Genomic DNA, 25999 nt, shown 5'->3' with positions numbered 1-25999 from the left:
TTTGTTGGGATTTGTTTTTAAATGGACCAACACAAAGTAGTGTATAATTATTAAGTGGAACAGCCAAGAAGTGCATGGTAACTCTGGAGGAGCTGCAGAGATCCACAGATCAGGTGGCACAATATGTTGAAACGGTCACACACTCCACCAATCTTGCATTTATGGGAGAATAGCAAGACTGAACTGAAGTTTCATGCAAAGCACTAGGTGTGGCTGAAAACCAACACGTCACGTCGCCTTGAACACACCATCCCCAGGGTGAAACGTGGTGGTGGCAGCATCATGCCATGTTTTACCTTTGCAGGATTAGAGACTCATTTCAAGAGAAGACAGATGGAGGTAAATACAGAGAAGAGGCTGCAAAAGACATGAAACTGGGGTGTAGGTCCAGCTTCAGCAGCACAAAAACCCTGAAACATACAGCCAGGGCTACTATGGAAGGGGTTTACATTTAAGCATAGCTGAAAATGTAAGGCAAGTCTAGGACAGAGATGCTCAGACACCCCGTCTTTTCATTCTGGATGTGTCAAGCTGGTAGAGACAAAGCCCAAAAGACAATAACACCATGGACAGTTTAAAAAACAAATATTTAAAGAACTGCTAAATAATTTCTATAGAGCTACCATAGTGAGTGTATTATGCCTCAGTATAACTGTATGGTATGGGAGCTGCATAGTGTAGGTGAGAACAGCGCAGAGGATTGTGGGATGCCATCTGCAGGATTTGGACTCAGAACGAGTCCAAAGAAAGGCCAGACGCATCTCCACTGATCCCACCCACCCAGGCAATGCGCTGTTTGCTCCTCTCCCATCAGGTAAATGCTTCAGAAGCCTCAAAGCCAAAACAAATAAACTTAGAAACAGCTTCTTCCCAAGAGCTGAGAGGGCAATGCCCCCCCCCCCCCCCCCCCGATGGGAGACTGCAGTCCAAACGCTTTAAAATCACCCCCACTGTTACTAGCCCGTCATACATTACAATCACCTTAATGTAACTGCCTACTTGCACACTATCATTTCTGAATATCTAAATGCACATTGCTGTAGACGAAGCCTCAAATCATTATTGTTCAATAAGAACGGTATTACTTCATTATTTTTATCTGTGACTTTCCTGAACGCTAAGAAAACCAAAAAATGTAACCCTTGTTCATTGCATGCATGTTTGTCTGTTTTTTTGCCTTCATAATGTGTAAAGCACTTTGCATTGTCTCTGTACTTAATTGTGCTATATAAATAAATTTGCCTTGCCTTGCCTTGCCTTGCCTTGCCTTGCCTTGCCTTGCCTTGCCTTGCCTTGCCTAATGTGAACTGGGGTAGCCAAAGAGAAACTTTGCCGCGGTGACAAATACAATATTCTTGCTTCTTGATTTAAATCAATGCTAGTACACCAGTATTGTTTTTTTTTTTTCATTTTCTGCAAAAATACAAGTTGAATGCTGTGAGCTGACTAGATTTGCTGAGGAAGCTGAAGAGAAGCAATAACACCAACTGAGGAGAAGTAGTTAGCACAACTATCAAAAGAGCTCATTAAAAAAAAAAAAGAAATGCGTTGAAAAATTACAGCCTTAGGTGTAGTTGGAAAAGTGCTAAAAATGCTAAAACCTAGTTAAGACATTGAAATCTCAATGAACATATCTCAAAGCATTTTGGCTAATATGTTTCTAGTTAGAGGAAAACAGAAACAGAGACATCTCTCTAGCATGCATGGATCTCTTGGCCTCATTCAGGGGTGTTCCCGGAAACGAGCGTAAAATGTAACGAGCGCAAGAAGCTCCTAGCAGAAAGCTTCCAGACGGCAGCGTGGCATCTGAAAAACGAGACATACGTTGTTGATCATGAGGTGCATGATGGTCTTGGGCATGAGATCCCTGATGGACTTGTTGACGATGCTGATGTACGAGTCCACCAGGTTGCGGATGGTCTCCACCTGGCGCTCCAGCTGCGGATCCATGGACACCGTGTCCCCAGGGTTCATGGCGTCCTCATTCTCGTGCTGAAGGACATGAGGAACAGACATCAAGTGAATATTTGTACGAGTGAGAGTTTCTTATTTAGAAGGACGTATCAGTCTCTTTATTCAAAGAGGCGTCTGACAGATGTCTAAAGTCTCTTTAGTCAACCGTTTGTAGGCGACTTGTAGTTTTTATAGTAGTGAGAATCTCCTGTGCACCTGGTCCTTCTCCGGGTAAACACCAGCTCTGAGGAAGGAGGCCTTCCAGCTATCCACGTCTTCCTGAGTGTCGCAGGCCAGCTCGATCTGACGCAGGTCTTTGTACACGTTCCTGTAAAAGCAACATCGCCGTCAACTGAAGAGACAAACGCAGAGAGTACCACCGCGATCTGCTGGGGGATGGAGACGTCCAAACCGTTGCTCGGTGTTGAAGATGGCAAAGACGTGTTTGCTGGACATGAAGCCCTTTTCCACATCTCTCAGCTTCAGATTGTCCAGAGGCAGCATGTACTTCTTCTCTTTTTCCTGAATGAAAAACAACACAATGGCATAACAAAAAAAAATCACGCAACATTACGCAGAAACCTCGCCGAACAGCTGGCTTTGCTACCGCGGCGATAAAGCTAGCGCCAGCAATGCCCGTCGTTTCTGCAGGTTTACCTCCTCGTCCTTGTACCAGGAGAGAGACTCGGCGGTCAGGACAAACCAGTAGTCTTTGGAGCCGCCCTTCATGATGCTGATGTTGATGGTGAGCCAGCCTCGGCGGATGACCTGAAAACAGACCAGAGAACCATCTAAAAGGTTTGAGACACGTCCTAGGAGAGGTGGCAGAAACGCTAAAAGCAAACCAGACTTCAGCACATACAGTCTGTACTTGGTAATGCATACTAGCATTAATTTACGACTTTAAAAGTCTTACTTTTTAAACAGAAAAAAGAACAAACGAAGTGTATCATTTAATAACTTTTTTCAGTTAGTGTATCTAAAGAAACATTGAATTTTTGCTCAAACTAAGCAACTGTCCCTCTTTAGATGAATGCTGCCAATCTCTCAAGACTCGCGTCTGCTTGAGAAAGGACAAAGTAGCAGCAATCTCCCCAATTTCTATACAAGCAAATTATCATCACTCTGTGAACGTAGCCATGCAGCCGCAATATGTTGAAACTATAAGGCGTGCAAATGAACCCTGTGTCTATAAAATTCAGAAACAACAATTAATACGGGCGTCGAGACCTGATCCAGAGTTGAATCGGGGTTTCGATCGAAGTAAATATTAGTCTTGCACTTACTTACTCCCTGATCCCCGTTGTCTGTTTTTATCTCAGCAATGCCCAGAGTTGGATTGCAAGCCGTGTGGTCACATTCACACAGAACTTTAATGTGCGCAGGTTGAAATGCTATATTCCAGGCCATGGACATTATTTTGTTGCTCTAAGCTGGGCAACCTAAGTGTTTGTCATGCTTTGCATTGATGTTCATCGAATATTCATTGATGTTCACATTGAAAGAGAGACTGTATTGGCTGCTTCAGCTCCCTGTTTGTCTGTATCATGTGATTTTTGCGATGCTCAAACCAAAGTGTTAAGTTTATGCGGCAGAAGATCACTTAAACTGAACAACCACAGCCTCTGCTGATCCTCCAAAAACACAGGTAAATTGTGAGAAGGGCATTTTTCTACCACTACGACAGGAGCTGAAGCGGTGCAGATGTATACAACCAATGAAATTTAAACACGCTTAAAGAGCAATGCAGAAAAAAATAGCATATATGCTCCAGTTTTTAATGTTTTACTGTGACATTCCACATACTTGTAGGTGATATTTTCATATAATTTGTTGTATGCTTTCTGTTGCACGTTGTTTTCACGTTAAAATATCCTTAACTTTGAGAAAATACATAGAAAAGTACCAGAAATGAAGCACTCTAACCAAAAGGGTGGACTATGTGTTCAGTGGGGAAGGTAAAATACTACGCTTTGAAATGAAACAGGAAAATCTTGATGGCATCTGTGTTGGAACACATTTTTAGGCCTTTATCATCTCTTTATTGTTGGTTCTGTGTGTAGCAGGTTTAGTATAGTTGAGCTGGAGAAATGTGTCTGTGCTCCGTCAGTTAATCAACATTCTCACGACATCTAACTGTGAAGTGACAGCAGTTTTATTTTTAGTTGTCCGGCAAGAATCAGATGATCTGAGGAAAACCACTCCGACTTTACGACATAACAGATCAGAAAGTTTAGTCAGGAAAGGTTTTACTGGGAAACCACACCTGCTGTTGCTTGTAAATCTGCCAATACTTAAATTTAGTTTGCCCGTATTTTCTCTAACTACGTCATAGTCCAAAAATACATGCGGATCAACCCCCTTACAACTGGAATCCAACAAAACAATAAAGAAGAAGCTATGATGACACTTGTTGACACTTAAAGCTGAGCTGGGAGTTTTGATAAATCTGCGTAATTCTCACTTCCCTCTGTCATGCAGCACAAAATCATTACCGTCACTCACTGTGAAAATGAGCAGTAACTCCCCCCACCTACAGTACCTAGAGAGGAACCGCAGGGCAAGCCACTTACAAGAATCTCTCCCTGAGCGGTTTTAATAGGAGGAACAGAGGAACAAAGAACCAGTGGGGGTCCAGATAATAGTAGCAAAATATGAAGAACGCAGCAGTTTAAAAAAAAAAAAATAGATGTTGCAATGATGTGAAGCCAGCCCGCAGAACGTAAGCTTATTTACCTGGTTGGGCATGACTCTCTTCTTGGTGGCGTTAGCAGCGGTCCTCTGCTGGGCGCTGCAGGCGAGACATTTGATATCATCAGCATGTTTGTAACAGAGCATGCTTGTAAAACCGGCCATATAGGAGGGAAATACATATACAGTCACACTCAGTAAATTAGAATATGGGTTCCAATGAGGCTCACGTGTCAGATTAAAAGTACCTTTTGAAAATAACAACCTTTAAGCAAGTATTAAACATACTTTTCATCACGCCCACATTTCTGTATTAAAAATGTATTTTTATTATCGGTTTGATTTAATATTCTAATCTTAAGTGTTGTTTTCATTATTTGTAACCAATAAATCATCATTATTAACAGAAATAAGTGCTTTGAAACATCAGCCTGTGAGTAATATATATATATAGAGAGAGAGATAGACATATATATAGAGAGAGATAGAGAGAAAGATATATATATATATATATATATATATATATATATATATAGAGAGAGAGAGAGAGAGAGAGAGAGAGAGAGAGAGATAGATAGATAGATAGATAGATAGATAGATAGATAGATAGATAGAAAAAAATAACGTACTGAATGCAAAGTCATGTAAATATTCAGCTTTTAGTTCAATTAAAATTGTTATTTTACATGTGCACAAATAAATTCAATAACTCATTTTATGAGCTACAAGGTAGGTATTGAATAAAAATGCTGCAATAATTTTAATATCAGGTTTATAGTTAATTTATTTCTATTTATGGCCGTTTTAGATTTTTCTCTTATTCCAATCATCATTATTTAGCGCCTTAGTTGGCCCGGGTATTTATTTATTTTTCTTTAGTAGTTGATTGGCAAACTTTGCTGACACCAGCTGACCACATGACGATCAGAGCAGCTGTTTATCTTACTTTGCAAATCCAATGAAGTCTTCATGGTTGGTGTTGATGTAGGAGAGCTCGATGTCAATCAGTAACAGAACCTGAGAGGCAGATTGTGACACGTTACATCACCTGCACAAACACAGTGAATCTCCATTACACTGGTATGCTGCGTCCCTTTGTTGCTAAAAAAAAAATATAGACCTGATCTTTGGTCTTGCTGTCTCTCTCTCGGATGTGAGTGGTGACGATTCTCTCCGTCTCTTCTCTCAGTCGAGGGTACGAGTCCAACTGTGAACACCCCGCGTATGGAGAGACAAAAAAAAAAAAAACAGCTGCAGACTGATGCAAGTAATTACAGGCTGCACACCCTCCCTTAACAAATTGAGAGGAGCACCTACGGCTCCTTGAAAAGGGAATTACATCCGTTGAACTTTTTCACATTTTGGGACAGTAGAACAAAGAATTTCAGTGTCTTTTATTGGGATTTAATGTGTCAGATCGACACAAAGTACTGCTTAATCATGAAGGAAAATGAGACAGTTTTCAACATTTAACAGTCTTAATTCTGTTAGAAGGTAAATCTCTAGATTTCTTATACGATTGCCCTCTAACTAGCTTGATTTTGTGTCACTACTGGGAATTTATTCACACTAACCTGACAAAGACAGACAGAGAGAGGAGGTGAGACGTCATGAAGCAGAACTCCAAAGGTCGGGAACCAAACAATCAGAAAGCTGCTTTGAGGATTAATAGCCTTCCTAAATACGGGGTGCCCGCTTAACTTTAATGTAGAGGCTCGTCCTGGAGCACCTTCTTACGTCCTCCCTTCAACAATGGCTTTCTTCTGCCACATTTGTGGAGCGAACGACTACTTTCACATGTCAGCACATTCTCCCACCCGAGCTGTGGATCTCTACAGTTCCTCCAGAGGTACCATGGCCCTTCTGGCCTGCTTCTATGATTAATGCTCGCCTTACTGACCCGTGAAGGTAGCTGGATGGCTACATATTGGTAGGTTCATTTTACATTTGTACCAGTAAAACAATAATAATAAAAAAAAAAACAAGCAGGATTTTCCTTCTCCCTCACAAATCGTGCACTAATCTATGTCGACCTATCACATAAAAATCCCAAAAAAGTGTACTGAAGCTTTGGGTTTGTAATTTAACAAAGTTGGAAACATTCCACTGTTATTTGAGGCTGCACGCCGACTGTTAACACACTGTGGGGAACATATGCACACACACCCCCGAGCGGGGAGACTTTTATAGACGGTTCAGAGGCAAATGTGACAGAGCTGCATGCACCAACAGATTCACAATCAGCCTGACGTGAGTCTCAAGCAAATCAGGAAGGATATCAGGAGGAAGGTGAGAGCTCAGAAAGATGTAGACTGAAGAGTGTGCGGGGGAGGTTTCTAAATTTGTGTGAAGGGTGGGGATTTAATAACAAAAAAGACTTGTTAAAGTTTAATTCGTTTAACTCATTTGATTTATCGGTGAGGGGCAACATAACCTGACTCTCGACATATGGATTTCGCTCCGCCTAGCTCCACTCACATCCATCTGGGACCTCTCCATAGGAATTAGCCTTTTTTGAAGGCTGGGCCTTATCAAAAATCCTTGCATATGATTGGATAAGCCACTTGTTTGTCATCTTTATTGACGTGCTATTTCAACCACTCACACCGAAGCTAACCCGTGACGCTATGAGAGCGACGCAGGAAAAAACAAAACTTTTTTTTTTTTTTTTTATGTGTTTGTGGCTCTAGTGGCACACGTTTTTTGACAGTGAGCTGACAGGAAGAGGGGGGAAGACAGGCGGCAAAGCGCCGCGGGTCGGAGTCGATCCCGGGCCGACCGCGTCGAGGACTAAAGGCCTCCTAACATGGTTCGCGCTAAACGCTGCGCCACGGGCACGACCCGGAAAACAAAACTTGCCAAATCCGGTCGGGAAAAGGGAGAAAACAACGTTTCCACCAACAAATGCCTTCAGAGCCGTTCTCTGATGTTCTTTTAATGAAACAATATTAGGTAGATTGGACAACACGGAAGAAATAGCAGCATCAACGTTAACGCTTGCTTCCTCGTTGCAAGCCGCCATTGCTGTCTAAATCAAAACAGTCTCACGTCACGGTCGCTTCTCCACTACGTCACATCTATGAAACTCCAGCCCTGCGTCCTGATTGGTTAGACAATAAAATTGGTTGGAGAAATCACTCTCTATGGGAGAGGTCCCAGATGGATGTGAGTGAAACTAGGCGGAGCGAAATCCACATGGCTAGAGTCAGGTTACAACATATAGGGAAACAGCAGGATGAGTGTTGAGTTAAGCGGTGGAGGAAGGTACCGATAAACAAGACCCACAGCGGCTGATTAGTCTGTTAAGGTTTTGATTTTTTTTTCTCTTTCACTCTTTGCTTCTCACTCTGCGTCCTGCTGCTGTTCACATTTACCTTCTCCGAGCACTTCCTGATCAGGGTGACAAGCTCGGTGACGACGAGGTCTACGCATTTCAGACAGGGGTCTTTCAGCTTAATGACCTGCTTTTTCACTATGGCCTCAAAAGCCAAATCTGGGGTGAAGAGACCTGTCCTGTGGTGAGGCATCATGGGAGTTGGAGTTTCAGTGTCAGGTAAAAAAATAGGGCGGAGTTCAGCATGGGTCATAGTAGGAGGGAGAAAGAAAACAACAGGAAGGAAAAAAAAAATGTTGGAGGGCATAATGTGGGGGGGGGGAAAAGAGTTTTGAAGCATGATAAGAGAGATAAAACATTAACTAGGTTAGTTCTGCTACATATTCAGGACAAAAACAAGCTGCAGGTTCATACATTTGCTTTAAGGGGAACAGACATGATGCTACAAGTGTAACCAAAAAATTGATACAAAAAAATACAGTGATCCTTGAGAACAGCTGCCCAAGAAAACCTTATTAAGTTCAGATCAAGTTTGGCTCATTGGACAGAAAACACAGAGAAACGACGAGTGGTTTGAAAATTTCCCAACAGAGCTTAACATTCAGAAAGCAAATAACCCCTAAAAATATATAGGACAAAGGTAACCTAAGCATCCAAATGGCTGTGCATAAACAAAACCTAACAGAGCTGCTGCCATGCAGGATAACTGTTGTTTCAAATCAGGCCTGCAGCTTGTTTTGCAATGAACCCGCGCAGAAACATCACATCTGCTTTTATTAAGCACGCAGCATCTAACAGACAGCATTCCAATGCACTGCAGTCCAGCCAGGACGCCCGACCTCATCCACCGATGGCTGCAAATACATGGACTGGATGGTCAAACAGAACTGTGGCTCCTACTGAAAAATCCAGTTTCAGGTATGAAGACCATACAAAAAAAAAAAGAAAGATGCTATAAATGTTATCTACTATGGTGGTGGACTGTCTTGAGGTCAAAATGGGACGCTCCATTTTGTCCTTAGTGGTCGGAAATTCCAAATGGAAAGGCCCCAGAAGTCGGGGCAACAGGATCAAACCAGACGTCCGCATTCATGATGGCTGCTACTCGCCGCAACGTTGAGAAAGACTCCATACTTTGACTGTTTTTAGCAGTTCTATTATTTATGTTACATTTAGTCAGTCGTACACGTACTACTTGCGCCCATGTCTTTTCCTACTGTCTGACAAGAGGGAAACTGGAACAAAAATAAGGGAGATAACAAAGCCTGTTCACACTGCAGGGAAATGCGACCCAATTCCGATCTTTTCACACTGCAAAAAGAGAACTAAAAATAAGTAGAATTATCTTGAAATGAATGTATTTGCCCTTGATTTGAGCAGGTAAATAAGATCGTCTGCCAATGGAATGAGTATTTTTACCCCTAAAATAAGATAATTAGATATACAGCTCTTGAAATAAGATGATGGAGATGAATTGTCCCTATTTTAAGTGCAGAAATCTTATTCCATTGGCAAATAATCTTATTTACATGCTCAAATCAAGGAAAAATACTCTAATTTCAAGAAGATTTTTCTTATTTTTTGTTCTATTTTTGCAGTGCACCCCCCGTCCCCCCAAAAGAAATCTGATTTGTGCCACTTCCACTACTAATTCAGATACGTACCAAATACTTTGTAAAAGCGTCCGCAGCCTGAATGTTGGTGAATTTCTGAATGTCTTATGTTGGTGAAATTTAAGTTAAATAATTAAGACAGCTTATTACGCTTACTTGCCAAAGCTACTTCTAAGTTGTAGCCAAATGTAATAAAAATTAATTTGCTCATCACGGTTGCATCTGCCAAAAAAGTCGATCAGACGGCTGCAGTCTATCCAGAACGCTGCTGCCTAAATACAGACTTGTTATCAGTGTATCAACCCTCCAGACCACTCAGGTCTTCTGGCTCCAGCCTACCCTGCCTATCCAAACCCAGAGCCAAATAGAGAGATCCATCATTTAGTTTTTATGCTCCACTTATCTGGAACCAGCCTCCAGAGGACTGTAAAAGTGCTGAAAACCAGAGTTCCTTTAAATTAAGGTTAAAAACCTGTTTCATTAGAGCTGCCTTCGAATGTTAATGTTGAAGCTTGTAGTCCAACTTGTCTTATATGTTGCTCTGCTGCTACTATTCCAATGCAACGTGCTTTCCTCTATAATATTTTCTTTACTCTGTATTTTTTTGTTGTTGTTCAGGTACAGCGCTTTGAATCATCTTGTTACTGAAAAGTGCTTTATAAATAAACGTGCCTTGCCTTGTTAGAGACCTTTGACCTTCACTGAACAAAGTTTGAGGAGCCATGCTTAAAGGGTTGTGTTTTTTTCTTTAGGTAATACTTTTGCTGCACTTGTTGGAGTCCTCCTCAAACATCTGTCACATGCAGTCACTGCATTATAAAATGACTCATGCAAAGTATATGTAGTTTCTATATTTTGATTGCCCAGTCACTTTCACTCACTGCATTATGCATAACCTTAAAGAAAGGTTAAAATCCATTAGCAAGTTCTGTATAATGCAACCAGTGACGGTGAGGGTCACAGTTTATTTATTTATTTATTTATTTGGGGGGGGTAGTTAATTTACCACACTGTAAACAAGTTGTCTTTTATTCTCCTGCAAAGTTGGGTATTTTTACACAGACGTCCACTGAAACTAGGGCTGAACAATTAATCGCATTTTCAATATAATCACGATTTAAAATAACGCAATTTCCAAATCACAGAGTCTGCAATTTTTGGCTATGTAACAATTAGGGTCTCCAAATTGTCCTTAGGTGTGAGTGTGTGTGAGAATGGTTGTTTGTCCTGTTTGTCTCTCTGTGTTGCCCTGCAACAGACTGGCGACCTGTCCAGGGTGTACACCGCCTCTCGCCCATTGAAAGCTGGAGATAGGCACCAGCACCCCCCGCGACCCCATGAGGAATAAGCGGTTTGGAAAATGGATGGATGGATGTAACAATTAGGGAATTAGAGACGTCCACTAGGTGTTGGTAAAATGTTTAAAGTGGGTTTGCCTCCACATGGAAGGGAAGACAGTTGCAGCAGTGAGATAATCTAATTTTATTACTTGTTTTAGAGTTTATATAATCATACATAGCATTAAGTTCTGGTCAATCAGTTTAATACATAGACTTGCTTGTTGGTTGGACTTTATGTTCAACAAGGATTGATGTACAAATCAACTAAAAGCTGTTCTCTTGAATAATATTCTGATTAATAGAAACATTAAAAGTTCTTGTTTTGAATAGTCCTTGTTTACAAATGTCTTTATTTAGACGCCATTTTTGTTGCTTGTGGTTAATGCAGAGAAAAGTCAAAATTGCAATTTTGGTTGAAATATATTGTAGGCAGAACACAATCATTTCTGCTCTGAGTTTAGATGCTGCGGGTCATTTAGCACCTAATCTGCACACGGCGAAGAAACAAATTCATTTGTTGTTTGTATATGTTTAAAAAGACATGATAAATTAAACTGGAAAAAAATCGCATTAAATTGCAATATTAAGAAAAAAAAATCGCAATTAGATTATTTTCCAAAATCGTTCAGCCCTAACTGAAACTAACCTAACAAAGGTCATAGGAGGCCAGTTGAGAAAGCTGAATGTCCACAAAGCTCCAGTCCACCAAACATTATGGAGCAGCTCAAACATTGAATGAAAAATAAAATTCAAATAAATAAATGGAAATCTGGAAGAGGAAAGGCTACATTTTAAGGCCTAAAGCTGCCTTTTTCAGTAGGTGTTTTCAGTCCATGAGAACAACATTCAAAAAAAGAAAAAAAAACAACAACACACATACACACACAATAGTATTGGGTGGAAACAGCTCCTGGCTGCACTAATAATGCACTGGCATGACAGGCTGGCAGGCTGGCAGGCGGCCATGCAGCGATACCTTATTAGTGCACTGTCTGACTGTGTTGATGAGCTCCTGGATGACCAGGTCGATGCATTTCAGACAGGGCTCTTTCAGTTTAATGATCTGCTTTTTCACTATGGCTTCAAACGCCAAGTCTGGGGTGAACAGGCCTGTCCTGAAGGACATACAGATAAGATACATGGACACAAGGACAGAAAATAAAAATCACAGACAGGGAAGACATGAGCAGACAGACACTGTGAAGGAGCTAAGGAGGAGGAGGAGGAGGACCTGGAGATACGGCAGCCATGTGGCAGGCAGACATTTAGAGGGAAAACCTCATTTCCAGAAAAGTGTCTTCTAAATTTTCCCTTTTGTTCAAATTTTGATTGCACACTTGGACCGTGCCAGATGTGTTCATCCCAAACTGTTGATTTAAAGACATCAGCGTTCAACTTGGGAGTATGTTCTTCAGGGCCGATCCCCACTTTCGTCCAGAAGAGGGCGCACATGTGTGTTTTTTTTTGTGTAAAGCTGTAATCCTGCTTCATTAAGCGCCATGAAAGGCTGTTTGAGGCTTTGATTGCGTTGCAGCTGTTACCAGAATATTTATGAAGTTAACGATATTGACCAAATTCAGATAAATGGGACGACTTTGTATGAATCAGAGAGAGGCATATTTTGTTAATTAAAACATTCCCTGAGGGAAACCATTTTTAAAATGACACCAACAAGCGTCTGAAAGCATCCGAAGCCAAACTTAATATGCAAGCAGGAACTCACAGTAAGAACAATAGCCTGCAGGGAGCGGCAGGACTAAAGCTAATTTCTAGACGTTCCAGACAGTTTGAAATATTTTTATGAACGGCAATGAAATAATCATACAGGATCAAAACATATCATGAATACATTTGTATAATGAATTAATTGTTAAATGGTGCATTTAAAATAATTATAGACAGAGACATCTGAACTCTGAAGCAATTGGACTTCTACCTGGTGAGAGACGGTATTCAAAGACTTTGTTAACTGCCATTATGCTCTTTTTTCTCCCATTTAGCAAGCATAAATAAATATTAACACATTTTAGCTTATTAGTTTGCAATATTCTTACATTTCGATATTCATGGATACATGTTTTACAAACATAATGCTTTTATCTCTACTGTTTTGTGCAATACTGAATATCTATATTTATTTATTAGTTAGTTTTTTGATTTTATTTTTTTTAAATTGTGGTCCTTTTGGCCTTCGGATTAATGGTGTTAATAGAGAGTCACAACGGGTGAGTATTTAACATCTTATTTGTTTTGTTGTATTTTTGTTTTTCATTTTCCCACTAGGGAACATTATACAGTTCTATTTTATCTGTGCACTTCTAGAATTTCAAGGCAAGATTACTTGAAATAAACGAATCTACTCAATTTCTTATCTTGTAAACCTGACATATCAAGTGAGAAGAAATGTCCCACTTTCGGGACTTTATCAAACATTTTGTTACGTGACGTAACATTACACACTTATCTAACACATGAAAGAACGAATGAATATCGCTGTCTTCACTTATTAATGTCAGCGTATTTAGAAAAGATGAACTAACACACCCAAACATGGACATGAAACACAATAATAAACCTTTATCTTCCTGCGGTTGTAAGTGCTCTTCTGGAGGGTGCTGGTTAATTGATCCTGTCGCTGCTCTGTCTCTTTGACAGGGAGGTGCATTTTGTACATACTAAAGTCATTTTCTGTGCAACGCTGATTGTCTACTATAAGAAAGGAGCTCCAATAAATAATGTCTCCTAGCAGGAGGTCTCTTACCTCAGGGGTCACAATCTCTCATACTGCATAAGAGTCCACATGTCCGTAAAGGTTTAGAACCAAAATAAGCAGAAAAATGAGTAATATAAAGGTTTTAGAAAATATCTTAATATATGACAATATTTAATATTTGAGCATTTTATGACTGTTTAACTTAATCAGTCCTGGAAACATTTTGGGTTTTCAATTAGTTGTTTTTTTTATGCCGAATGCAATTGAGTTAGTTAAACACTTTTCTTGTGTTTATTATGTAAACCCTCAAACAAATTAGCATACAGTCAGTTTTAAGTTTGCTGTACATTAGAAGATCATTTTTCTGGATATGAGGTTTCAAAATGTGATCAAAGTTGGAAGGAAAGCTGAGAAAAATAGGAATCATGTAAGATGGAAAATCGCGTAAAATCGCTGACGGAGGGACAGGAACAGAAATGTGGAGTAGAGGGGTTTTTTTTCGGCATGCTGGTTGAACTTGCCTGACTCCGTGTATGTTCTTGATGGCATAACTGATTTCTTTCCGGAGCTCCTTCTCATCGAACTCCATCTAAGACGCAAGTTGTATTTGTTGTCAAAGATCTTTAGTTTTACTTGACAATAGGGAAAAAGCTGAGCTTAGATTAAAAATAATTAGATTTTTATTCAGAAAGCTTTGTCCTTAAATCCAGTTATAGATTCTAAATATGTCAAGTCAATGAAAGTGGGGAAATCTCTGAAAGCTCAACGAGCAACAGATTACCTTCACCAGCTCGAAGGGAAAGCGCTCATGAAAGATTCGGTTGATCTTTGCGCCACCGGACAGGTTGGAGGTATCCACCTGGTCTCCAGAGCCTTCGATGCACTTCTCGAAGTCCACTCCAAACTGCTGCACCATCCTACACATCCGTGTATTGTGCTCTCAGTTTTAATCATGGAGTAAAAACACGTTTTATTCACCTGAAGCTGTCAGCACACATATGTATCTATACGAACTGGAGAAGGGCCTTGGTCTTGCGCGTCGGATCGTCGGGCCGGAAGTTCTTGTACTCCTCCACTTCCTTCTCCAGCGACAGCATCTGACTCTGCAGCTTGCTGCGCAACCCCGGCAACGTGTCACGTATGTGATTGGTGAGTTGCTGGAGAAGAATAGGGAGGAAAAGGTGTTAATTTCACATATACAGACGATGAGTTTGTGACCTGGAGTCTGGAGGTCACAGCTGGAGACGTAGCTGAATAAATAAAAACTATTCTCAGGCATCTAAGTTTACTAGTACCAAGTTTTAGGGCTGGACGATATAGACATAAAGCATTTTGATAAAATCAAAATCATATTGATCGATGTTGATAATTATCAAAAAATTCAAAACATATTTTCAGTCCAGCCCTGAACATTTTATGCTGTTGCATAATTACCTATTTTTAGATACAGAACAGAAAAAACACTGAATTCAAACTCAACCCTTTATTCAACCAACCTTTTACCAAAACTACAAGTTTTTACAAAAGCAAAAAAGAACACGTGCTCTCTGAACTCTTTGAAGGGGGCGGAGCGTTCCTCTGTCTGCGTTTGTGATTGGTTGGGAGGATGTAGTGACTTTGGTTCTAACCTACATGATAGGCAAGAATGCAGAAGGAAGGAAAACTGTTCTTCTATTGAACTTTTTATTGACCCATTTTGTCTATTGCACCACACGACTATCGATGGAAGAAAAAAAAAAAAAAAGGAAAACCCATTAAATAGAAATTATTTAGAGGGAATATCAGTTTAGGTCAACAACAACCTTGAACTTTACTATGGTTACCTCCTTTATAACATGATGCTACCTGCTGTTATAACCCGTTTACTTGCAATTGTAATGGTTGGTTGGTTTTGTTGCTAATAATAGTTAGCCTAGTCACTGCATTTTTCCCCCGCTTGAAACAGAAGAAACCATAGAACCTCTTAAGCTCACTTTGCAAAGATGCTTCACGAAACGTAAAGCTACCCTTAACCTCATATTCACGACACAGTGACTCAACAACAGTGTCTCCAGGCCGTATTTCCAAGGCAAACATCATCACAGACTTAAATCAGGGCCGGCTCTGACCTGGTTGAGGGTCTTCTGCAGGTGCGGGGTACCCATGCGTTCCGCGATGTGTCTGTACGCAGGGTGAGACAGGAAGAACTTTCTCTCAGCAGCCAACGCCGCGCGGATATCTTTCTTTCCATCGATGTCCTTCTGACTGCGGTTCACCACCCCGATATACCCTGAGGAAAAATACAAACAAGGAACCCAGTGAGATCGGACAGTGGAAGAGCTGAATGCACTTGGCTCAGAACAAACGTTTCTGAGATTTGCTTCAAGCCAGACTGATAGACAATTAAAAACAATCCCAAGATAAAAGGTGATAATGTATCGAGTGCAACAATAATGGTAGTGTGTGTATGTCTGTATAAAATAAAATAAAATGACGGAATAAAGAAGACATACTGTTTTTATCTGCTAAGGTTCAAAACTGAGTAGAATCTTGTGATTTTATTGGCTGTGGGAGGCTGGTCTCAGAGATTCAAACATCTGATCTGTGTCAGATAAGTGAATGCAGCAACACTCCTTTTGGAGTTTTCAGTGTTAAAGAAATGTTTGAAATAAAGTTTTAAATAGAGAATAGGGATGAATAAACTGCCGTGAGAGTTTAGCAACTTGAGCCTTAAACCTGTTTGTTGGTCGAAGTTTTGCTAAACGGCATTCTTTGCTTTTCTTTTCCTGCTTGTCCGTCACTGATGCTAAATCCCTCCCAACGACGCTTTAGCTTTTGCCTGTATGACTAAAGAGGGTTGCCAAAATTGCAACCCTCTTTAGTTCATCTTCTGCTGTCGCTGCCATGTTAGCAGGGTTTTAAACACGATTCATCAGGTGAGCCTCTGAAGAGAGGGGAGGGGCTAAATGCCTCAATGCCAGCAATGTCACTGTGCAAAGCTGTGCCAACTTGGGTGATGAATATGGCGCCATTTGTATTAATTTTGACTCTAATTAGTATTTTTGCAGAATTAGTTTCTTTACTAAGATTAATTAGATTAATTATTGAAACAATTTTAATCTCAATAACTGAGGAGTGTGGGACCACAGCCTTGTTTTGTCATAATTATCTCAAGTTACTAAAGCTGTAATTATTAGGACAACCAGTTAATGTATTTCTTTCTACCATTAAATGATGACAGTGATGGTGGTGAGGGTTCAAGCGGAAAACATATATAATGCATCATATGGATTATAACCCATAGTTTTCTCAGCAATCCTGAATGATAACACTGTGTAAAATCATCTTATCTCAATTAATTATTTAGTTTCTTAAAACAACCATTTATCATCAGGTCCTGATTTTGAGAAAAATCCCACGTGTGCAGCGTTACCTCTGCGGAGTGGCAGCAGTTTGTTTTCCAGGATGTCCCGTGCGTCCGTCCCTTCGTCCATCAAGTCCAGCTTTGTGATCACGCCAATGGTCCGCAGCCCTAAACACAAAATCTTTACGATGACGACCTCAGAATTACAGTCAGAGCTAATTTCTACAGAAAACTGCCTGTGATCAGCAGGTATATAACAACGCGTTGCCATGATCCACTCATTAGCGGTTAAATCGTTCGTGATAACTTCCCGGTTTAAAAGATAGAGGGCTAAAAATAGAGATGATAAACTAATTGGATCTCTAATTGCTTCCTATTTGTACGCAGGAAATCTTTTAATAATTTAAGTGATAAATCAAAACCACAATCCAGCGTCATTAGTGACGCAAAGAATGACAGAGGATGGGAGGATCTGATTGCAAGTTAAGAGAAAGAAACTTACATATTTTGTTCAGCATTAAAACAGGTTAACGTTAGATCTCAAGATGATTCCGGTCTGAAAGGACCTCCTCACCCTGGGGGTCCACCTCCTTGGCGATCTTGAGGGCATCAGAGTTTGCCAGGTCTGTGTTGGCTGGAGTGACGGCCAGGATCAGGCAGCTCTCCTTGGTGATGAACTTCATTAGCATGTCTCTGATCTGGTGCTCGATGTCCGGAGGCTGGTCGCCCACGGCCACTTTGGTCATCCCGGGCAGGTCAATCAGGGTCAGGTTCAACACTGCGAGGAGAGAGAGAGGAAAGGAAGGTTAAAATCGGCCGACAGGGGGTCTAAGCAGACGCAGCAATCGTTTTAATTTGTGTATGTGGCACCGTTAGGGGAGTAGACACGCAGGTTGATGGGGATTGGGGAGATCCCCTTGTTGGACCCGGTGAGCCGGTCAGTCTCTGCTTCAATCTCCATACGGACCTCCTCAAAATCCACAAACTTGCGTCCCTTACAGTGGAGGAACTCTGCATACTCTGCATAAAGAAAGAAGGTGTTCGGACAACAGCGAGCATTTATGACTGACACAAAATAAAGGTGAAATAAAATACAGAGAAAAATATTTAGAATAGCGCTCACTTCTGCCAAGACAAAATAAGGTAAAATTAAATAAGGTAATAAAAAAAAAATCAAGAGATTATAAGTTTTATTTATTGTCATTCTTAACTGAAAAATCCTAGTGCATTGCAAATCCAAAATAAAGCCTGAGCTGGTCACTCTATAAAAATATCTAATATTTTAAAAGATTACTTGCTTGGACAAAGTAAAAGAGATAAAAACCGTCTTCTTTTCTAAACTACCAAACTGTTTCTAAACATCTTTGGTAATAAGTGATCACCATTCTTTTGGTCAATGTTGAAATCTTTAAAATTATGTTAAAGATTATCATTTAAGGTTAGACGAAAAAAAAACATCTATACACTTGAAGGATTGGGCATTCTCTTGAAAATTTTCAATTTTAATTTAATTAAAGAACCACATAAAAATAAACACATAAAATCAGTATTATGTAGAGTGTACTTGAACAATCTCTGGAAAACAAAATATTACATTGAATAAAATACAAAATATGGTAAATGGTAAAATACAAAATATATCAAAATAAAAACCAATTAAATGAGTCGTATATAGCAAATAAAATAACAATGTTATTATTTCTCACAACTAACAACAAATTAAGTTATTTTGACCAAACAATTCCTAACTTTTAAATTTTGACAAATTAGGATCTAATAAAAACATGCCCACAAAGCAGAATATTACTAAAATAACAATATAAAAATGTCATTGTTTTTTTTACCATTACTTGAAAAATAAAACAATATGTCTGATTAAAAGAACCACGCGTTGCACCGTTGACTCCAGACGAAAAGGAAGAAACGTATTAAGCTTGTTATCAGATAGCAGCTTAAAAGCATGCAGTTCAATTCAGTGTTCAAACGGTCTTCTGATAAATTCAGAATTTAAATGATGAACCAATTCTGATATATTGTTTTATTTTTATTTATTTTTTTACATTTTAAAGTAAATCCAACGTTTTGCGCAAACACAGAGCTTTACCTGCTTTATTGTTAACCAGCTGGAGGATGAGAGGACGACGGGTAACGATGCCAGATCCTCTGGGCAAAAAGTCCCTGTCAGCCAAAAATGGGTAGAGGTTAATTTCCGGAAACACAAACTAAAGAAGGATATTTACAGAAAGATCTCTGACTATTGAACAGATATCTAAGCTCTTAGTTTCCAGTTACTCTTTTTTTCTGTTTGCTGTGGAGAGGCATCAGGATCATCACAGACTATAAGCACAGTGACCAGCAGCTCAGCAACGACCCAGCTCTCCACAACAACTCTACATATCATCTCCCAGGACCTAAAGTGGGAGCTGAACATCAACTCCCTCACCAAGAATGCCCAGCAGAGGATGTACTTCCTGCGGCAGCTGAAGAAATTCAACCTGCCAAGGACAATGATGGTGCAATTCTACTCCTCCATCACTGAGTCCATCCTCACCTCCTCCATCACCATCTGGTACGCTGGTGCCACCACTAAGGACAAGGGCAGACTGCAGCGTGTCATCCAGTCTGCAGAGAAGGTGATTGGCTGCAATCTTCCATCTCTCCAGGACCTGTACGCCTCCAGGACTCTGAGGCGTGCAGGGAAGATTGTGGCTGATCCCTCGCACCCCAGTCACAGACTATTTCAGTCACTTCCCTCTGGCAGGAGGCTGCGGTCCATCAGGACCACAACCTCACGCCACAAGAACAGTTTTTTCCCATCTGCTACCAGCCTTATGAACAAGGCCAAGAGCCGCCCGTGAAACTGGACACTGTCTCTTTCCCCCGTTCAGGACTTACAAGCTTCTGGATTACATTGAGGGACAGTTTGCTGAGTGTATACAGCTTCCGTGTTTATATCTTTTTTACTTCTTATTTTACTGTATTCTTATTTTTTGTCTGCACCATCAACACCAAGTCAAATTCCGTGTAAGTGCAAACCTACTTGGTGATTAAACTTGATTCTGAGGCTGACATGTCCCTTTTTGCCTGAAGTCCACTACCATTGTGCCTGTGCCAAAAAAACAACAACCATCACCTGCCTCAATGACTGCCGCCCTGTTGTTCTGACCCCTTTCATCATGAAGGGCTTTGAGAGGATACTCCTGAAACACACACGACACAAGGACGCCATCCCTGCTGGCCTGGACAGCCTGCAGTTTGCCTAATGAGAGAACTGCAGCTCATCCTTTAACACCGTGCTCCCAGCCATCCCTGAAGCTCCACAACCTGAGACTATCTCCACCGCTCTGCGCCTGGATCAGGAAAAAGGGAAACTCACATCTGCCCCATTGATCCTCAACACTGGAATGCCACAGGGTTGTGTCCTCAGTCCTGCCCTCTTCACACACGACTGATCTTCTATCCACCCCAAACACAGTGATGAAGTTTGTCCAACATCCAACAATGATGAGACCCATTACAGAGAGGAGGTCCACGGTCTGACGCAGGAATTGCCACATCCTTAACACCAATAAGACTAAGGAGGTCATAGTGGACTACAGGAGGCCCAGGAAGACTGGACATGCCCCTCTCTGCTCAGATGGGGAGGTAGTGGAGCGTGTGGACAGCATAAAGTTCTCCTCCAACCTCTCCAGGACTGTGAACACCTCCCACCTGGTGAAGAAGGCCCAACAACGGCTCTTCTTCCATAGGAAACTGAAACGGACTGGACTTTCTACTCAGCTGCTCATTAACTTTTATATAGCCACAATAGAAAGCATTTTGTGTCTTAGCGTGACAGTGTGGTAAGTGGGGGCTGCACAGCACAGGAGAGGAAGGCTTTAGCACGGGTGGTGAGGACAGCACAAAGGATTGTGAGATGCCGTCCACAAGATCTGGACGCAGTTTATGCTGCATGAGCCCAGAAAAGGGCCAGAAGTATTGTCCCACTTCCATCAGCTAAGTGGTTCAGGAACATTGGATCAAAAACTATTAGACAGCCTCTTTCCCAAAGCTGTGAAGGCAATCGCCCCCTATTGAAAATCATTTCATTGTGTTTACACATTTACAAACATGCCACTTGTTCCACAGGTTTTTGATCCAATAAAGAATTATTCCACTGCCTCTCATTAAGTTTATTTGCACACTTTTAATTTCTCAGGAAGTGTTTGTCTTGCATGCAATTCCACAATATTGTACACCATTCTGTAGTGACTGCTGTTTTTTGTTTGTTTGTTTGTTTAACAGAACATTTAAATTTCATGAGATGCTTAGGACTATTTGCACACTTTTTAGCTTCTTGGGAAGCCTTGTTTCATACATTCAACATGAACATTTTATTTTTATCTGAATATGCCTTATTATCTTTTAATAATTGCATGGTAATTTCCGCTTTCTGATAAGTCTTTCTCTCCTGCTGAACAGATTAACTTTTAGTGTAGCTTTTTTTTATATAGCGTGTTTTGGGATTTTTGAGGGTCTTCTCTATGAATGCTTGTTCTTTGTTTTTCCATGGATAATTTTGATTTGTGTCTGTGTTATATGTGAATTCTGAGTCTCACCAAAAATTCATTATGACACACACAATGACAACAAAGACTCTTGATTCTTACACAGAGGGTACCCCTAGCTCAGTGACTTTGTGCTCAGCTGTGTCTCTTTTCTGGAAAAAAAAAAAAAAAAAAAAGATTGCAAAATTACTGCTGTCACTAACTTTCTTTTTTTCTTTTAATAGAAATACGGCAGCACCACGTGACAGCAGGAAGGTACTGTAAAATGACATTTGATGTAAACTGACTAAATAAACTAAACTGAATCCTCTCCCTGTGTTGCCTCTTCTCATTACACATGTGCTCATCAGAATGGAAACTTCTGCTCAATACAGTTGTGATCATTTCCAGGTCACTGCCCTCACATCTCTCCAGGCGAGGAGAATATGTCTGTTTTTCTGTCCGTCTGACTGCCGGGTCAGCAGGGAGGCCCGAGCTTTGTTCCAAAGACAGCAATCAGAGCAGACTGGAGAAAGTCCTTCATATGTGCACTAAGGTCAGGGAGGACATGCGTTATGTTCCCACTGTTCCTGAAGTTCATTGCTGACTGAGCATTCAGAATGTTACTCAACTGTGATTCCCATCCTGTTTCCTCATCTCTTCCTTAAGTCATTAACGCCACTGTAGCAGAAATACAAACAGAGCCGTTAATCGGCCAGATCACTTTGTCACTAATTCAGTAAATCACCCAAAAATTCCTTTTACAACTTTATCATTATTTTTGGAACCCAAAGACTAAACAAGAAGTGAATAAATAGTGACGGGTCACACACAGTTAAGTTCCCCTAACTAACTCTCTGTTTTATTTTTAGTGCCTTGAGATATTCTCCAACGTTTATCTTAAAAACAAATCAATTTCTGTTAAATATGAGTTAAGTGGCTTCACAGATTGAACTTATGCGCATTTCGTCTCCCTACGACCATAAAAATTCAAAGCGCTTTATTAGGAATTTATGTGACAGACCGCCACAAAGCTGCACTTTATTGTACAGCTGATGAAAACCCGCTCAGTAATGGTCAGCATTTCTACGGTGTCATGACAATGCATCCGGTGTGACCTGCAGACGTCACCTAAGTAAGCAAGTAAAAAGTTGTGTGGAGTTTAAAACAGGGTTGGGTTATAAAACCACATCTCTGCATTAACATCTAGCACCAGCGATGTTCAGTGCAGCGCCTTAAAACTAACGAGCGCGGTACAAACTGAGAGGACGGGCATTAATCAGAGAAACAGTCATGAGGGCCATGGCTACTCTGGAGGAGCTCCGGAGATCTCAACTCAGGTGGGGGAACCTGTTGACTAATGGCCACACACTCCATAAATCTGGCCTTTACTGAAGAGTGACAGGATTAAGGCCTTCAGAGAGACTATGCACAGTTGGACACCAGCCATTTTGGGGACACGGGAAACGTGTGGAAAAGGTGCTCCGGTCGGATGCGACCAAAACTAAACTATAGACCAAAGCAATAGAATTGCCAAGTCAAAGTCCTGACCTTAATCAAACTGAGAATCTTTTGCAAGATTTCCAAATGCCCAGAGAAGCTCCTTGTCAAGTCTGAATGAGCCTCAGCTATGTTGCAAAGAAATAGAAAAAAAAAACGGCAACTTGTGTACAACACAAAATACCAACAAGACCAACGTGGTTTGTGGCATTAACATGAGAACACGGGTTCTGTGAACGATAAACAAGAGGAACGCGCTTGGTTGGCTCACTAAGAAACGAAGCCGTCGGTCTCAGAAGCCCGCATTACGTCCCCGCATGATTACCAAACATGGGAAACAGCTAACAGCTTTGTGGGTATCTGGTACTCAGTGTGTCATAGACGCATGACAGTGCAGCTGGTGACATGACCGACGACCCGGGCTCAGACCCATCAATGCCTCCACTGTCCCCCCGCGCGGCTGCCGCGGGGCTCAGAGACAAAAGGCGACAGGAAAAAACACGGAGACGTGGCCGCCTCCTCCACTTTCACCATCACAGACCCCGCAGTGTACTTGAGGTTAGGAGCCACAGAACGCCGAGGCGCCTATCTCCGGCAGATTAAATCCCATTAGTGCTGCAACGCTAGTGTTTTCTCCTTGCTTCCCTTTGCTCTAATTTCTCTGTCACCATTTATGCACAAAAAGAAGAAGATCTGTTTGGTTTCTGGCTCTCTTGTCAGGATTTCTCTTATCAGCCCCACAAATAAACACAAGACTGCTTATCCTGCAAAAAAAAAAAAAAAACTGTTACTCCCCAGTTCCTATTTGTGTGGCTGAATGATAAGCAGCTATATCTGCCAGTGACCTCAGCAAATCTACAAACTGACCTTTTAGTGCCACACCCCTGGACTTGAAACTGTGACCTATGTGACGTGAGGACTAGTGATTACAGCCGGGAAGGCAGTCCTTTGATAAAGCAGGCTTTGTGAATGTTTGACAGGGTTTGGCTGATAGGAGGCCCTCGCTGAGAGCAGATTAATCAGGCGCTCAGAAAAGTCACATTTAACCTTGCTTTACTTCTACGGCTGCAGGTTAAAGTCAATTTAAAAATATATATATTTTAACAGAATCTCTGTAGCCTGCTCCACATCTGTTTCTATGCGTAAACCACGTAGGAAAGGACTGTGAATAGCGTAATAATGGCAATAATTAGTTTAGAGGCACTAGGGCGCCCAAATGAGCGCTTTTTTTTTTTTTAGCGCAAAAAAGCTTGAAGGTGTTCATGACCAAAGCAAACAGCAGCTCCGTAAACCTGGGAATTAAAATGGAAGAGCAGCAGACGCAGGCTGTACAACCTTCCAACGAAATTCTCCAGCACGGAGCTCTTCCCGGCGCTCTGCCCGCCGACCACCGCTATCTGCGGCAGGTCCAAGTTGCAGCTCTGGCCGATGGAGCTGAACGCGTCCTGCAGCTTGTTGATGAGGGGAATGAGGTCCTCCATCCCCCGGTTTCCCATAGCGGCGCCTCGGTGAGCCCTGTGGGGCTTTATCCCAGACTCGACTTATGGATTGCTTTTCCAAAAAAGAAGGGGGGAGAAGAAAAAAAAAAGTTTCCAGATGGCCCCAGCGGCCTGCCGCTCGTTTCTTTTCTACCTCTGTTTGCCTCTTCTGTTTTTATTATTAATAGAAATGAAAGCTGAAGGCTAAATTCAATAAAACTGCCAGGTGGAATAACAGCTTAGTGCATGATAAAAAAGTAACAGGCTTTCGGGAAAACTTCTGTCATCATCCGGTCAGGCGACACCCAGCCTCCGCCGGAGGTCGTGGCTCCGCCTCCACGGTCACTCCGCCCAATCTCATTGGTCCGATGGCGCGTCTGTAACTGCGTACGCAGACTGACGCACGTCAATGTTTTACGTTTCTGTAGGTTATTTTTTTGTACTTGAACAAAACATAAACGTTATGCCACTATCGTAGGTCAAGTCAACATTCAGTCATGTTTGGTGTTTTTGTAAAAAAAAAAAAAAAAGTATTTGCTGACTTGCTGGTAACTGTCAGTATTCCAGTTATTAACTTGTAGGAAGCATTAGTAGTAGTAAATCCAAAGCAACCATGTTGACGTTAGTAGTATTTGCGCTTTTTTTCCAGATTGGTTTTCAGACTTTCAAAATGATATCAGGTATCTGGATATGGTTTATTTTTTAGATAGCTGATATAAAACGTTTGACAGAAACGATACAATTATGGCTACAACAAGCTAAAAGAGTCAAATGAAGAGCAAATACAGCTTTGAGATGTAAGAAATATTGCTGTTAATGAGCCAAAATTTCATTTTGGATACCTGAAATGTATTTTTAGACTTTGGGGAATTCAGTTATGAATGTTTGCCGTGAGCATGATGAAAGATCACACGTGGAGTTTCTCAAGTCTCTGTTCTCAGGCCTTTTTTATTCAGCAATTACTCATTTCACCAACCTCAAATGGAGTATTTACAGCTTCTATGCTGATGATATGCAACTGGATATTACTGCATCACCATTCATGATCCATTACAGTCTCTGAATCCCTGTGTCCAAAAGTGTCCATAAATGAATGTGTCAGAATTGACTCAGTTTAAAGAAAAAAAAGTCCTTGTTTTTGTTTTACACTAACATATAAGTTTAGAAATTACCACTTTGGATTCTGTGGGGTTATAAACAGCATAGATCGTGAGAAAAAAAAACTGGGTATCATCATTTATTTTCAGCATGTTGGATTATTGTAATGATGTCTTTACTGGTCTCTGCAAAGAAAAATCATGCAGCAGTCATAAAAATACGGATTCCACAGTCTTGACCAAAGTAAGGGAAATCCATCACACTATACCAATTCTTAAATCTATCCTGCCCCTGCAACCAATTTTTGTGAAAGCAGCGAGTTTACAATCTTGTTATTGGCCTAAAATGCAGTTGATGATCTTGTTCTATGTTGGTATATTTCAGAATTGCCGGTGGGTATGATCCATGTC

At 41.0% G+C, this 25999-nt stretch overlaps 1 protein-coding gene across 6 annotated transcripts in view; it reads right to left on the bottom strand.

Moving 5' to 3' along the window:
* The window catches only part of LOC105929264 (dynamin-2), a 31667-nt gene extending 6851 nt beyond the window's left edge, over positions 1-24816 (bottom strand). The window contains exons 1-17 of one of the 6 annotated variants that reach the window (XM_012866971.3): positions 24349-24812; positions 19092-19165; positions 17858-18007; positions 17562-17765; positions 17057-17155; positions 15753-15913; positions 14659-14801; positions 14426-14561; positions 14166-14233; positions 11908-12046; positions 5765-5851; positions 5591-5661; positions 4690-4744; positions 2611-2721; positions 2366-2475; positions 2170-2281; positions 1825-1992 (exon numbers count right to left, since the gene is read on the bottom strand). In XM_012866971.3, the coding sequence (XP_012722425.1) occupies positions 1825-1992; positions 2170-2281; positions 2366-2475; positions 2611-2721; positions 4690-4744; positions 5591-5661; positions 5765-5851; positions 11908-12046; positions 14166-14233; positions 14426-14561; positions 14659-14801; positions 15753-15913; positions 17057-17155; positions 17562-17765; positions 17858-18007; positions 19092-19165; positions 24349-24509 (2049 nt within the window). In that variant the 5' untranslated portion in view covers positions 24510-24812. Of the gene's footprint in view, positions 1-1824; positions 1993-2169; positions 2282-2365; positions 2476-2609; positions 2745-4689; positions 4745-5590; positions 5662-5764; positions 5852-8018; positions 8158-11907; positions 12047-14165; positions 14234-14425; positions 14562-14658; positions 14802-15752; positions 15914-17056; positions 17156-17561; positions 17766-17857; positions 18008-19091; positions 19166-24348 lie in introns of those variants that run through there. The other 5 variants (XM_012866969.3, XM_012866970.3, XM_021318717.2 and 2 more) reach the window with 5 other exon arrangements.
* Positions 24817-25999: the final 1183 nt, after the last annotated feature.

Source organism: Fundulus heteroclitus, chromosome 5 (genome assembly GCF_011125445.2).
Source record: "Fundulus heteroclitus isolate FHET01 chromosome 5, MU-UCD_Fhet_4.1, whole genome shotgun sequence".
Classification (NCBI taxonomy): domain Eukaryota; kingdom Metazoa; phylum Chordata; class Actinopteri; order Cyprinodontiformes; family Fundulidae; genus Fundulus; species Fundulus heteroclitus.
Note: the sequence above shows the minus strand (reverse complement) of the source record. Positions and strands in the feature narration are given on the sequence as shown.